General features: G+C 40.9%; 1 protein-coding gene across 13 annotated transcripts in view; it reads right to left on the bottom strand.

Annotated features, from left to right (window-relative positions):
- The window catches only part of MCM8 (minichromosome maintenance 8 homologous recombination repair factor), a 45,911-nt gene that overhangs the window by 10,947 nt on the left and 18,474 nt on the right, over positions 1–16,490 (bottom strand). For all 13 annotated transcript variants that reach the window (XM_064275799.1, XM_064275800.1, XM_064275798.1 and 10 more), the window contains 3 exons: positions 10,567–10,597; positions 9,689–9,829; positions 7,161–7,302 (listed from right to left, as the gene is read on the bottom strand). In XM_064275799.1, coding sequence (XP_064131869.1) covers positions 7,161–7,302; positions 9,689–9,829; positions 10,567–10,597 — 314 coding nt within the window. The remainder of the gene's footprint in view (positions 1–7,160; positions 7,303–9,688; positions 9,830–10,566; positions 10,598–16,490) is intronic.

Raw genomic sequence — 16,490 nt, forward strand, 5'->3', positions numbered from 1 at the left:
TCACAGTAAAGTATACAAACAAAAAATTTTCCTTTGGTCAATTTCCAAATCTCAGAAAATGGAAACTGTCCCATAATAAAGGATTATTTCCATTTGTCTCCAGCAGTTAAAATCATAAAATGCCATGCCAAAATCAAAATTCACTGCTGTTAAGTTGATTCCAACTCACAGAAATACTATAGGACAGAGTGGAACTGCCCAAAACAGGGTTCCCCAGGCAGTAAATCTTTATGGAAGCAACTGCCATGTCTTTTATCCATGGAGTCGCTGGTGGGTTCAAACTACCAACCTGAATTACTGCTTGTAATAAAATGTTTTATTTAACAAATTTTTATGTTTATTCATTCAGCATTTCCATGGGCAAGGCACTATATTGTGAATCTATTGCCATCAAGTCCTTTCCAACTCAAAGTGACCCTATAGGGCAGGGGAGAACCGTCTCCTAGGGTTTCCAAGGCTCTAATCTTTACGGAAGCAGATGGCCACATCTTTTTCCCACACAGTATGTTGTGATGGTTACAAAAATGAATAAGATATGACAGTGACCCTCAAAAAGTTAGTCTCAAATTCCAACAGATGAGGTAAGGTAAATACACATCCAAGATAGCATATTTCAACAATTATAAGAGATATGCAGAATTATGTAAGACAGATTATGGAGGAGGGTGGTTAAAGGAGGAAGCAGCATCTGAAAAAGTTTCAAGAAAAAGGTGCTGTTTGAGCTGGGTCTTTTGGGGACAATGGTTTCGGGAAGAAATGCACGGGCTCTACAGTCAGGAGGTGGTAATACCCACACGCCTACAAGGAAGAACGGTTAATAGGACTCTTATCCAAATTTATGTACCAACCGCAAATACAAAAGATAAAGAAACTGAAGATTTTCACCAACTTCTGCAGTCTGAAACTGATTAAACATGCAATCAAGATGCACTGCTAATATGGCCCTAGTGATAACAAATGACACATGACAGAATTTGGCAAGACCTACAACTTATTTATTCCAAGTACCTCTTTTCAACAACATAAATGGCAACTATACATGTGGATCTCACCAGATGGAACACACAGCAATCAAGTTACCTACATCTGTGGAAAGAGATGATGGAAAAGTTCAAAATCGTCAGAACGAGGCCAGGAGCTGACTGCGCAATAGACCATCAATTGCTCATATACAAGTTCAACTTGAAGCTGAAGAAAATTAAAACAAGTCTGAGAGAGCCAAAATATGACCCTGAGCATATCCCACCTGAATTCAGAGACTATCTCGAGAACAGATTTCACGCACTGAACAGTGATGACTGAAGACCAGATGAGCTATGGAGTGACATCAAGGACATCATAAATGAAGAAAGCAAAAAGTCGTTACAAAGGTAAGACCAAAGTGGATGTCAGAAGAGACTCGGAACCTTGCTCTTGAATGTAGAGCTGCTAAAGTGAATAGAAGAAATGATGAAGTAAAAGAGATGAACAGAAGATTTCAAAAGGTGGCTCAGGAAGATAAAGTATTACAATGAAATATGCAAACACCTGGAGTTAGAAAGCCAAAAGGGAAGAACAGGTTTGGTGCACCTCAAGCTGAAAGAACTGAAGAAAAAATTCAAGCCTGGAGTTGCAATAGTGAAGGCTCAGTGAGGCCAGTGTCACTGGAGAAGAAGGAACAAGGGGCAAGTAGCAGATGATGAGGCAAGAGAGATGTGACGAAGGGCCAGAATGTAAATGGTCTGGGCACTTATCAAGACTGAGGCTTTCACTCTGAGTAAGACAGGGGTCACTGCAAAGTTTTGAGCAGCAAAACATGATTTAAGTTTTTCATGGGATTACTCTGCTGTTACAGACAGGAGGGGGAAAGAGTGGTCACAGGCATGACAATTAGGAGACCATAGTAATAAACAACTCCAGAGATGATGGTAGATTGGATGACGGTAGTAGAAGTGGGGAAGTCGTTAGATACTGGATATATTTTAAAGGTAAGCCCAAACAAGACTTGCTGACAGACCGGATGTGGGGTATGAGAAAAAGTCAAAGATAACACCATGTTCTCTGACCTGAGCAAATAGAAGGATGGAGTTATTTACTGAGGTGGGGAAGACTGCAAAAACAACAAGTTCAAGACGAAGACTGGGATTTTGGTTCTGGACATGTTAAGTTTGGAAAGCGTAGCAGACATCTAAGTAGAGGTACTACGCAGGCAGTAAAAAATATGTGCCTGGAGTTCAGGGAAGAAGTACCGTATTTTTATGCAAATAACATGCATGTTATATGTTTTTTGCCAACCACTATGCCACAACAGTTTTAATTTTTTTTTTTTTGCGGTGTTTTAAGGGGTATGATTTTTTTTCATTTAATTTTTTTTAAAAATAATCTTTTTTGTGCTTTAAGTTTACACATCAAGTCAGTCTCTCATACAAAAACCCACATACACCTTGCTACACACTCCCAATTACTCTCCCCCTATATTAATGAGACAGCCTGCTTTCTCCCTCCACTCTCTCTTTTCGTGTCCTTTTCACCAGCTTCAGTTTTACTTAATTTTATCATTTCTGTAAGTTGTATGTGTGGGCTCATTATTTATGTGGGAGCATTATTTGTGAAAAAATACAGTAAAACAGTCTGGTGTAGCTGTTGGCAAAAAAATGTGTACTGCATGTGTTATCTGCGTAAAAATAACAGTACAGGCTGGGGCTATAAATTTTGGAATTTTGAGCATATAGGAAGGTAAGGCCATGAGACTGGATAAGATCACCAATAAGGCAGGCAGACCTAGAAGACAAAAGGTTCAAAAACTATGCACCTTGAGGTACCAATCAGTTAAGAGATTAAGGAGATGAAGAACCAGTAAAAACTCAGAATGATGAAGTTATCTAGTGACTGAAGTTAAAAAGAAAACCAAAATGGTGTAGAGTCTAGGAAACCAAGGAAAGAAAGTGTTTCACTGTTTACTGTGGCCAAGAGGGATTAAGAAATGTGGAGGTAACTTGCAAATGAGAATGAATAAGTGATCTTAATTTGACTAGAAAATCTGAAAAGTGCCTGATACAGGCATAAGGACATGTTTTTGTAATAGGGTTAAGGCAGCACAAAGTGAAACTTAGGTAGCAAATCCCAACGTGGATATCCCTTCCAACTGGAAATCTTTATAAACTATCAAATCCCCCCTCCCAAAAAAACCTGATGAAATGGGTTAAAATACAGCAAAAGTATGAATTCTAAACTACTACTAAAATCCTACCAAAGTTGCTAATCTAAACTCTCAAGGAAAAGTCCTCTGAGTGCTAAGAGTAACATTCACCTCCTTTACAGTTTCACGGTATCTAGGCCTACACTACGGAAAATAATCGTAACACATTCAAAAAGTATTGACTGCATTCCTCTGTGCTAGGCCATGGGAATAGGGCAGTAAACACGATAACCAAATCCCACCCCACAGGGAGCTTAACATAAAGCTTTAGAACAAATGATCACAAATGTGATGTTGTTGTCAGGTGCCGTCCAGTTGGTTCCAACTCACAGTGACCCATGCACAACAGAAAGAAACATTGCCCGGTCCTGCCCCATCCTTACAATCGTTGTTATGCCTGAGCTCACTGTTGCAGCCACTGTGTCAATCCACCTCGTTGAGGGTCTTCCTCTTTTCCACTGACCCTGTACTCTGCCAAGCATGATGTCCTTCTCCAGGGACTGATCCCTCCTGACAACATGTCCAAAGTGTATAAGACACAGTCTCTCCATCCTTGCCCCTAAGGAGCATTCTGGCCACACTTCTTCCAAGACGGATTTGTTCGTTCTTTTGGCAGTCCATGGTATGTTCAATATTCTTTGCCAACGACACAATTCAAAGGCATCAATTCTTCTTCGGTCTTCCTTATTCATTGTCCAGCTTTCACATGCATATGATGCAATTGAAAATACCATGCCTTGGGTCAGGCGCACCTTAGTCTTCAGGGTGACATCTTTGCTCTTCAACACTCTGAAGAGGTCCTTTGCAGCAGATTTACCCAATGCAATGAGTCTTTTGATTTCTTGACTGCTGCTTCCATGACTGTTGATTGTGAATCCAAGTAAAATGAAATCCTTGACAACTTCAATCTTTTCTCCATTTATCATGACGTTGCTCACTGGTCCAGCCGTGAGGATTTTTGTTTTCTTTATGTTGAAGTGTAATCCATACTGAAGGCTGTGGTCTTTGATCTTCATTAGTAAGTGCTTCAAGTCCTCTTCACTTTCAGCAAGCAAGGTCGTGTCATCTGCAAAACGCAGGTTGTTAATGAGTCTTCCTCCAATCCTGATTCCCGGTTCTTCTTCATGTAGTCCAGCTTCTCGTATTATTTGTTCAGCATACAGATTAAATAGGTATGGTGAAAGAATACAACCTTGATGCATACCTTTCCTGACTTTAAACCAATCAATATCCCCTTGTTCTGTCTGAACAACTATCTCTTGATCTGTGTAAAGGTTCCTCATGAGCACAATGAAGTGTTCTGGAATTCCCATTCTTCGCAGTGTTATCCATAGTTTGTTATGACCCACAGAGTCAAATGCCTTTGCATAGTTAATAAAACATAGGTAAACATCCTTCTGATATTCTCTGCTTTCAGCCAGGATCCATCTGACAACAGCAATGATATCCCTGGTTCCACATCCTCTTCTGAAACCAGCCTGAATTTCTGGGAGTTCCCTGTCAATACACTGCTACAACCGTTTTTGAATGATCTTCAGCAAAATTTTGCTTCCGTGTGATATTAATGATATTTTTCTATAATTTCCACATTCAGTTGGATCACCTTTCTTGGGAATAGGCATAAATACGTATCTCTTCCAGTCAGTTGATCAGGAAGCTGTCTTCCATATTTCTTGGCACAGACAAGTGAGCACCTCCAGCGCTGCATCTGTTTGTTGAAACATCTCAATTGATACTCCATCAATTCCTGGAGCCTTGTTTTTTGCCAAGGCAGCTTGGACTTCTTCTTTCAGTACCATCGGTTCCTGATCATATGCCACCTCTTGAAATGGTTGAATATCGACTAATTCTTTTTGGTATAATGACTCTGTGTATTCCTTCCATCTTCTCTTGATGCTTCCCATGTCGTTTAATATTTTCCCCATAGAATCCTTCACAACTGCAACTCGAGGCTTGAATTTTTTCTTCAGTTCTTTCAGCTTGAGAAATGCGGAGGGTGTTCTTCCCTTTTGGTTTTCCATCTCCAGCTCTTTGCACACGTCATTACAATACTTTACTTTGTCTTCTCGAGAGGCCCTTTGAAATCTTCTGTTCAGTTCTTTTACTTCATCAATTCTTCCTTTTGCTTTAGCTGCTTGACGCTCAACAGCAAGTTTCAGGGTCTCCTCTGACATCCATCTTGGTCTTTTCCTTCTTTCCTGTCTTTTCAGTGATCTCTTGCTTTCTTCATGGATGATGTCCTTGATGTCATTCCACAACTTGTCTGGTCTTCGGTCAAATCTATTCTTGTGATGGTCTCTAAATTCAGGTGGGATATACTCAAGGTCATATTTTGGCTCTCGTGGACCTGCTCTGAATTTCTTCAGTTTCGGCTTGAACTTGCATATGAGCAATTGATGGTCTGTTCCACAGTTGGCCCCTGGCCTTGTTCTGACTAATGATATTGAGCTTTTCCATCGTCTCCTTCCACAGATGTAGTCAGTTTGATGTCTGTGTGTTCCATCTGGCAAGGTCCATGTGCATAGTCACCGTTTATGTTGGTGAAGGAAGGTATTTGTGATGAAGAAGTGGTTGGTCTTGCAAAATTCTATCATTCAATCTTCGGCATTGTTTCTATCACCAAGGCCATATTTTCCAACTAGTGATCCTTCTTCTTTGTTTCCAACTTTCACATTCCAATCACCAGTAATTATCAATGCATCTTGATTGCATGTTCAATCAATTTCAGACTGTAGCAGCTGATAAAAATCTTCTATTTCTTCATCTTTGGCCCTAGCGGTTGGTGCATAAACTTGAATAATAGTCATATTAACTGGTCTTCCTTGTAGGCGTGTGGATATTGTCCTATTACTGACAGCGCTGTACTTCAGGATAGATCTTGAAAGGTTCTTTTTGATGATGAATACAACACCATTCATCTTCAAGCTGTCATTCCCAGAATAGCAGACTATATGATTGTCCGATTCAAAATGGCCTATACCAGTCCATTTCAACTCACTAATGCCTAGGATATCGAAGTTCGGGCAATCCATTTCATTTTTGATAATTTCCAATTTTCCTAGATTCATACTTCATACATTCCAGGTTCTGATTATTAATGGATGTTTGCAGCTGTTTCTTCTCATTTTGAGTCGTGCCACATCAGCAAATGAAGGCCCCGAAAGCTTGTCTCCATTCACATCACTAAGGTCAACTCTACTTTGGGGAGGCAGCTCTTCCCCAGTCATCTTTTGAGTGTCTTCCAACCTGGGGGGCTCACCTTCCAGCACTATATCAGACAATGTTCCTCTGCTATTCATAAGGTTTTCACTGGCTAATGCTTTTCAGAAGTAGACTGCCGGGTCCTCCTTCCTAGTCTGTCTTAGTCTGGAAGGTCAGCTGAAATCTGTCCTCCATGGGTGACCCTGCTGGTACCTGAATACCGGTGGCATAGCTTCCAGCATCACAGCAACACACAAGCCTCCACAGTACGACAAACTGACAAACTGATAGGTGGTGTGAAATGAGAAGTGTAGGAACCTATACTTTCTTACCTAATTAATTTTTATGTATAATTGTATCTGCCGTAGGTTTCGGAAATGAATGATATTAAGCACCAGTTTCAATTCTGCAGTATAAATATGATAGCAGTGTGCTTCCAGTTATCATTCCTAAACAAACAAAAAAAAACCCAAACCTGCTGCTGTCAAGTCAATTCCAACTCAGAGCAACCCTACAGGAAGGACAGAGTAGAACTGCCCCATAGGGTTTCCAAGGAGCAGCTGGTAGATTCCAACTGCTGACCATTTGGTTAGCAGCCAAGCTCTTAACCACTGTACCACCAGGGCTCCTGATAGTCATTGCCAACTCACTGGTTAGGACAGTGCTGTCCAGATGCCTCCTGAATCAAATGTAAAGAAATGAAGTGAAAAGGAGAGGACTTTATACAACAACAAAAAAGTCTCAGAATCATACATTATTATTGTTCCCCTTGGTCTCTCACCTTGATCACCAAGTACTAGAGCACCAGCTTCCAGAGTAAAATCTCCAGTGGAACTGTCTTTTGAAAGGGTTACAGTCAGACCAGAGGTGGTAGTGGTATTACCACAAACATATACGCCACGTGGAGCAATGTTGCACACTGCCTTAAAAAAACAAAGTTTAAGAGAATCATCCAGAGTAAAAAGGAAATAACAGCTAAAAGTAACTGCTCAACAAACATTAGCTACATGACAGGTATTGCTCTAAGGGCTTTACTATAATCTTACACCACTGTTACGAGGGAGGCATCGGCACATCCCCATTTATCAGTGTGGAAACTGAGGCCCATGGAGAGTTCAAACAGAAAAACATTAAGCATCCATTTTATTTTCTAAGGCTCCAATCTTCTTTAAACAAAGAATACAATGACTCAGTAATATAGATAATCAGATACACTGGGAGTAAACCAGACTTCCATTTGTAATACACCAATCAAAAAGCTACACACACACACACACACAATGCTACAAAAGACAGAAAATAAAGCTGCGACAATTCAGATCCTCACATCCACATTTTCCTGCATATTATGCATATTCTCTTTTCACTTTCATCATCAACTGTTTTACCCTGTAACTGTATACTCTCTGCCTCAGTGTTGTTAGGCTTGTGAGCAAAGGTTTAGTTAGAACAGAATTTAAATTAAGGGGAAGAAGAAGAATTAAAAAAAAAAAAGGTAGACCCAAGTGACCAAAAGCAACAATATGTGGATGAAATGTCAGATCAGGAACAGAAATGAAGGCCGGCTCCACACAGGAATACAACGTGACTCTGACACAAAGGACGGTGAGTTTGTGATATGACTCGTAAAAGCGAAGCAGTTCTCAGTCCTGGCTGGACATCAGAATCGCCTGTGGAGGGTTATGGGCCTTCAGACACTAGGGCCCTAACCTGGAGCCTTTAACTCAGTTGGCCTGGGGCAGGCCAAAGGAGCCCTGGTGGTGCAGTGGTTAGAGCACTCAGCTGCCAACCAAAAGGTCAGTGGTTCGAATCCACCAGCCACTCCATGGGAGAAAGATGTGGCAGTCTACTTCCACGGGAGAAAGATGTGGCAGTCTACTTCCTTAAAGCTTTTACAGCCTTGACAACCAATGACTGCCCTGACAAGGAACACAACAAAGAACCCCTGAAGGAGCAGGAGAGCAGTGGGATGCAGAACCCAAATTCTCATCAGACCAGACCTAATGGTCTGATTGAGACTGGAAGGACCCCGGTGGTCATGGCCCCCAGACCTTCTATTGGCCCAGGACAGGAACCATTCCCAAAGCCAAATTTTCAGACATGGATTGGACTGGACAATGGGTTGGAGAGGGATGCTGGTGAGGAGTGAGCTTCTTGGATCAGGTGGACACTTGAGACTATGTTGGCATCTCCTGCCTGGAGGGCAGATGAGAGGGTGGAGGGGGTTAGAAGCTGGTGAAATGGACATAAAAAGAGAGAGTGGAGAGAGAGAGTGGGCTGTCTCATTAAGGGGAGAGTAATTGAGTGTGTAGCAAGGTATATATGGGTTTTTGTGTGAGAGACTGACTTGATTTGTAAACTTTCACTTAAAGCACAATAAAAACTATTAAAAAAAAAAAAGATTTAGAGCCTTGGAAACCCCACGGGGGCACTATGAGTCGGAATCAACTCAACGGCAGTGAGTTTGGTTCGGATTTGGGGGCAGGCTACAGTTATTATCAAAGAGCTCCAAAGATGACTGTGATGTGCAATCAGGGTTCATAAGTCCTGAAGGATGATTCAGCAGCCACCAGGACTACAAGGGCCAGGGAGTGCCTGGTCTGGATGGTCATATTTTTCAACAAGGGTCAGAGGGGCAATGTGTATTCTTAGAACTGACACTGAAGCTGGTTTACCCGGAGCTGTCACTCTGAAGAAACCACACATATTCCAACAAGCAGCACCTTTTGGGGCCGTGATAAGCCCAGTAGGGGACAACCACCAAACTCTGAACGGCAGACGCAGAATCTTCTTGTGGACCAACAACTGACCGGTCACATGAGTTGCCTTGCTTTGGTCTCAGAGAGAAGCAGCAAAGGTAGATAAGGACAGGGCTCTGGCAGACCCTACCTAATGCCCAACACAGTGTATAGCTGTGGAAAGGGAGACTGGGGCGACTCTGTTTTTACTTCCTTCAACTATTCTGTTCATAGGTGAGATCATGCTGCAACAACAAAGACTAGCAAAGCAAGGCTACATACAAATAAAGGGGAGGGGGAAATAGGGATTAAGAAAATGGTTAACATATCACAATAGTTGGTGTCTCAACATACCAGCATGCCTTGCTGTGACTGGCAGACTGACTCAGTTTGAAAATATGGGCAGATACGAGTTAGATAATAATACTCACATAGACCCCAATTCACTCATACCACCAGACAAACTATATCTTCTGGAACATGAATACTACATGCTTTGAGAAAATTCTCTTGTGAATTACTCATGCATTTTATAATCAAAATGTCAAATATTAAATGACTGATTTCCTACTTGTAGCATTTGACTCTTTCCCAAGCCTGGATCTCCAACAACAAGGATGTGTGGGTCTCCTCGAATTGGAATTCTGTTTTTGTCATCTGCGTATTTCTGGCTTCCTCCAAAGAGTGCTAATGCCAAACCTGCTTTGACAAGCTTGAGTGTGAAAAAAAAGTGAAAAAATATAAAGATGACTCAAAAGGGGTACTCCTCCTATGTTTACAAAATTTATTCGTTTGAGGCTTTTATTTTCTTGAAGCATGAGTGAACTTTCTTATTTGAAGTCTAAAAATACAAACTTAAATAATATAAACAATTAATAAACAAAAATTAGAGAGCAAATTAAAATCAGAGAGGCATCATACAAGTCATTGAGTTGAGACCTACCTTGTAAGGCATAAATCCACTTCAAATAAATGAGAAATTTTTTAGCTTCTGCTTTAATACTGTCAATGTCCAGGGTAACTCTAAAGGAAGCCCGCTGCTATTTAATTGTTAGGCAGTTTTTATTACAAAGGAGTCTCTGGGTGATCTAAAGGGTTAATGTACTCGGCACTAACTGAAAGGCTGGAGGTTTGAATCCACCCAGAGGTGCCATGAAAGAAAGGCTTAGTGATCCATTTATGAAAAATCAGCCACTGACAACCCCGTGGAGCACAGTGTTACTGTGACGTGCACAAGGTCGTCAGGAGTCGACGCCACGGCAACTGGTTTGGGCTTTTTTTTAATTCCAAGGGGCTGTAGTTTGCCTCCCACGTCACTCACTTATAGAGAACAAAGATTCATATTAAAATATGAATAACTGGCCAAAAGAAATTAGCTATTATTGTAAAGCTTTTACATGTTATTTTTGTCCATGTTATTTTTGAGTAAAGATGAAATAGAACACTTACTTCATGACCAAAAATGACAGGACACAGCGAGCTGAAAAATAGAATATAACCTATTAAAAATAAAAAATCAAACTCCAACTTAAACTTCACTGATCCCTTATAGTATCTAAACCTGATTAACTTGCTTTATTTAGATTCAAAAAAGAAAAAAATTGTCTCTCCTCAAAAACCCGAGGAAATTTATTCTAACAGTAAATTTCACAAAATTCTTAGTCTAGAAAGGGAATAATGCTTTAAAAACTGTACCTTTATAATAGAGACAGGATACTTGTAAAGCATTTTAGAGTAACCAAATACACTTTTGACCTTTTCAGAACTATCTGTTAAAATGTATCATAATTATAGCCTTTCGTTTTAAGATTTTAATATATTTTACTGAATACACATCTTCAGATCTGCAAGGCCAAGCCAATGAAAGGAGACTAAAGTGTGAACTGAGTACATATTTTTAAATGGGATCAAATTTCATCTTTTCAGTTCAATTCAAAGAGTTAGAATACATAAAACCACCTATGAATATAAAGAAATGCATTTACATTGATCAGTTACACAAACAAGGAACAAACAAAAATGTACAGGGTGGAAGAGACATAATCAGGAATGATACGTAAATTACGATTCCTTTCTAACATCCGTAAACTCCAGCAGAGACTGCTGGTGTCCCTCCCATATCCCTTTGACACTACTGTTTAGCACGTTCCTGCATAATCACTGCTGGCTTCCTACTAAGCACCTGCCTGTTTGCCTAAGGGCTTTAGGTGGCAAGAGAAGCATCATCAGCGGGCAGGCTGCGCAGGCCAGAAGTGCTGGGGTGTTTAATACCCCTGGGAGCAGACCTAAAGTGAGGGCCTTAAAACCAAAAAAAAAAAACCTAACCTGTGGCCATCAAGTCAATTCTGACTCATATTGACCCTACAGGACAGAGTAGAACTGCCCCAGTTTCCAAGGAGCACCTGGTGGATTTGAAATGATGACTTTTTGATAGTAGCCATAGCTCTTAACCACTACACCACCAGATGGAAAAAATACTAAGGCTAATTCTAGTCTAGTGTCCTAGAGGCCTCAGGGCAATTAGAGCCCCAATGCTAGTGGTAACCTGGTCTCATTAAGGCACCATACGCTGACCGCCTTTCCTTCTCTGTCTCATTTCTCCAATTCCCTACCATGCTTCCAGGGATCACCTCCCAAATAAACTTGTTGTTAGGTGCCATCAAGTCAGTTCCAACTCATAGTGACCGTATGTACTACAGAATAAAACACTGCCCAGTTCTGTGCCATTCTTACAATTGCTGCTATGTTTGAGTCCATTGTTGATGTCATCTCATTATGGGTCTTCCTCATTTTTGCTGACCTTCTGCTTTACCAAGCATGATGTCCTTCTCCAGAGACTGGTCCCTCCTGATAACATGTCCAAAGTAGTGGGCTGAAGTCTCGCCATCCTCACTTCTAAGGAGTACTCTGGCTGTACTTCTTCCAAGACAGATTTGTTCATTCTCCTGGCAGTCCATGGTATAGTCAATATTCCTCACCAAAACCATAATTGAAATGCATCAATTCTTCTGTGGTCTTCCTTATTCACTGTCCAACTTTCACATATATGATGTGATTGAAAATACCATGGCTTGGGTCAGGAGCACCTTAGTCATCAAGGTGACATCTTTGTTTTTCAACACTTTAAAGAGGTCTTTTGCAGCAGATTTGCCCGATGCAATGCGTCATCTGATTTCTTGACGGTGCTTCCATGGATGGTGATTGTGAATGCAATCCTTCACAATTTCCATATTTTCTTTGTTTATCATGATGTTGTGTATTGGTCCAGTTACACGTATTTTGTTTTTTATTTTGAGGTGTAATCCATACTGAAGGCTGTAGTTTTGATCTTCATCAGTAAGTGCTACAAGTCCTCTTTGCTTTAGCAAACAAGGTTGTCAACAGCATACCACAGGCTGTTAATGAGTCTTCCTCCAATCCTGATGCTGTGTTGTTCTTCATACAGTCCAGCTTCTTGCATTATTTGCTCAGTATACAGACTGAATAAGTACGGTGAAAGGATACAACACTGATGCACACATTTCCTGATTTTAAACCACGCAATATCCCCTTGTTCTATTTGAACGACTGTCTCTTGGTCTATGTACAGGTCCTGCATTAGTACAATTAAGTGTCCTGGAATACCCATTCTTCGCAATCTTATTCATAATTTGTTATGATCCACACAGTTGAATACCTTTGCATAGTCAATAAAGCTCAGGCAAACATCTTCTAGGTATTCTCTGCTTTCAGCCAAGATCCATCTGACATCAGCCATGATATGCCTCATTTCATGTCCTCTTCTGAATCTGGCTTGAATTTCTGGCAGTTCCCTACTGATATATTGCTGCAACCATTTTTTAAGTACCTTCAGGAAAATTTTACTTGCGTGTGATATTAATATTGTTTGATAATTTCCACATTCTGTTGGATCACTTTTGTTTGGAATGGGTGTCTCTTCCAGTCGGTTGGCCAGGCAGTTGTCTTCCAAATTTCCTGACATAAGCATGAGCGCAAATAAACTACTCACACCCAAATCAACGATTCAGTCTGTGCTTCAGAGGGATCCCAAACTAAAACAGAACCTACCACGGTCTTCTCCTTTTTCTTTTCGAGGTCCTCCGGTGTTAATTCAGCATGGATCGGCAAACTTTCTCTTCAAGGGCCAGAAAGTAAATACTATTGGCTTTACAGGCCATTAAGTCTCAAACACAGCCATTCAACTTGTAGTGTGAAAAGTAATCATAGACAACATATAAGTGAATGGGTGGAGCTGCGTTCTAATAAAACTTTATAAAATAGGCAGCCCACCTAGTTTGCCAATGCCTACTGAATTAACAAATGGAAAACCATGAAATATCTAGCTTCAATGTTGAATGTAGAACTAAAAGTGAAAAGAAAACTATGGAAAGAAAACCCATGTTTTTCACATTAATTTATTTTCTGTAAATTGGTGGTATGAACCCACCCAGCAGCACTACGTAAGAAAAGCCTGGCAATCTGCTTCCATAAAGATGACAGCCAAGAGAACCACATGGAACAGTACTACTCTGTAACACACAGGGTCAGTATGAGTTGGAATCAACTTGGTGACAACCAAGAAAACAACAAAGGCACCAACCAAAGAGGTGTTCTGAACCTCAACCAGGTTATTCCTCGGTCACCTGCTCACAGATCACACCCCCACCTTGGCCAGGAGCATCCCTTCTCCTTGGGTGGATTTGAATGGCTATCAATTATGAGGGAAATCTCTGAAAGTTAGGGACAAAGAATCCTTGAAGAACTCTACAGGTACTTTATTCAGTTCGCTAATTAACATATTAAAGGCAGAAAGAAAAAATTGTCACAATCCTTTTAGGGCCCAAAGCCTAATCCTAACAGAAAAGCAAGGCAAGATCAATTTTTCTAATACATTTCAAAACCTCAGTTGTTCAGCTCCCAATTTGGGGACATGTGTCATCTGATATCACCCATTTCCCCCTTCTTTTTCAAATTAAAAAAAAAAAAAAAATTATCAAAATAACAGCACCATTTGGAGTGCGCTAATCATGTTAAGCCTCCACAGTATAACAAACTGACAGACTAGTGGTGTTTTCAATCACTTCCTATGCACATGAAAGCTGGACAATGAATAAGGAAGACGGAAAAAGAATTGATGCCTATGAACTGTGGTGCTGGCAAAGCATATGGAATATACCATGGACTGCCAAAAGAATGAACAAATCTGTTTAGGAAGAAGTACGACCAAAGCGGGAACGGTGAGACTTTGTCTCACATCTCATGTACTTTGGACATGTTTTTAGGAGGAACCAGTCCTTGGAGAAGGACATCTGCTTGGTAAAGCATAGAGTTAGCAAAAAAGAGGAAGGTAAGTGGAAACTCTGGTGAAGGGAAAGACAGTACAGAATACTGGGGAAGCCAGCACAACCTGTACAAGGCAAGGTCATGGTAGGTCCACAGACACATCCAAATTCCCTGAGGGACTGAACTGCTGGGCTGAGGGCTGTGGGGACCATGATCTCAGGGAACATCTAGCTCAATTGGCATAACAGAGTTTATAATGAATATGTTCTACATTCCACCTTGGTGAGTTGTGTCTGGGGTCTTAAAAGCCTGTGAGCGGCCATCTAAGATACTCCACTGGTCCCACCCCTTTGGGAGCAAGGAAGAATGAAGAAAACTAAAGATACAAGGGAAAGTTTAGTCCAAAGGACTAACAGACCGTATCTACCATGGCCTCCACCAGACTGAGTCTAGTAAAACCAGATGGTGCTTGGCTACCACCACTGACTGCTCTGACGGGGATCACAATAGAGGGTCCCGGACAGAGCTGAAGAAAAATGTAAAACAAAATTCTAATTGAAAAAGAAAGAGCAGACTTGCTGGCCTGTCAGAGAGTGGAGAAACCCTGAGGTTATGGCCCCCGGACACCCTTTCAGTTCAGTAATGAGGTCACTCCTGAGGTTCACCCTTCAACCAAAGATTGAACAGGCCCATGGAACAAAGAAAGTCTGAAGGGGCATACCAGCCCTGGGGCAGGGGCTGGAAGGCAAGAGGGAACAGGAAAGCTGGTAATAGGGAACTCAGGATTGAGAAGGGAGACTGTTGACATGTCGTGGGGTTGTTAACCAATGTCATAGAATAATGTGTGTACTAACTGACGAGAAACTAGTTTGTTTTGTAAACCTTCATCTAAAGTACTATAAAAAAAAAAGAGAGAAAAACTCTCAGTGAGATGGATTGACACAGTGGCTGTTACAATGGGCTCAAACATAACAACTATGAGGATGGCACAGGGCTGGATAGTGTTTTGTTCTGTTGTACACAGGGTCACTACGAGTCGGAAGCAACTTGACGGCACCTAACAACAACAATTATGTTAAGTAAAAAGGAGCTCTGATGGCATAGTGGTTAAGCACTCGACTGCTAACCAAAAAGTTGGTGGATGGATCCTACCAACCTCTCTGAGGAAGCAAGATACGACAGTCCGCTTCTGTAAAGATTTACAGCCTTGGAAACCCTGTGGGGCAGTTCTATCCATCCTATAGGGCTGCTATCAGTCAGAATCCACTGGATCCCATCGAAGGTGTTTTTTGGGTTTTTTTAGTGTAATTACGTTAAGTACTTTATAAAATCTCACTTAATCCTCAGAATAACCCTCTGAGGTAGGTATTATTTCCATTTTAAGATGATATAACAGGGAGAAGTAACAAGCCCAGTATCACACTGCAAGTATATGGCAGAAGCAGGATTGTGATTTAGACTTGTCTGCAAAGCTCTTAACCACTAAAGCGAAAGAAATGCCTCTTTATTTTGCTTCTTTCTTCTCTACTACAAGGCAGTAACATGGAAATTAAGTTTATGAATATTTATTGACTGTAAGAGACTCCTATTTAAATCTCTTTCTTGCTTTTTTTAAAATTAAACAAAAAACCTCCTACATATAACTAACTGAAATGGTTTGGGATTCACTGTCCCCTCACTCTTTCACTCAGTGCTGTCATTATCATACAAGTTCTGTGTGAGACAGTAATTTTCCTTACTGTTTCAACCAAACCAAAAAACCAAACCCAACGCCGCTGAATCGATTCTGACTCATAGTGACCCTACAGGACAGAGTAGAACTGCTCCATAGGGTTTCCCAGGAGTGGCTGGTGGATTCAAGCTGCTGACCTTGTGGTTAGCAAGGTCAGCAAACTTTTTCTGTCAAGGGCCAGATAGTAAGTTATCTGTGAACCACTGTTCTCTATCAACAACTGTTCAGCTCTGCTACAAAGCACAAAGCAGTCATAGACAATACACAAACAAATCAGCATGGCTACTTTCTAGCAAAACTTTATTAATGCAAACTGAAATTTTTAAATTTCACGTGTCATGAAAAGGTCTTTTTTTCC

This window comes from Loxodonta africana, chromosome 24 (assembly GCF_030014295.1).
Source record: "Loxodonta africana isolate mLoxAfr1 chromosome 24, mLoxAfr1.hap2, whole genome shotgun sequence".
In the NCBI taxonomy this organism is placed as follows: domain Eukaryota; kingdom Metazoa; phylum Chordata; class Mammalia; order Proboscidea; family Elephantidae; genus Loxodonta; species Loxodonta africana.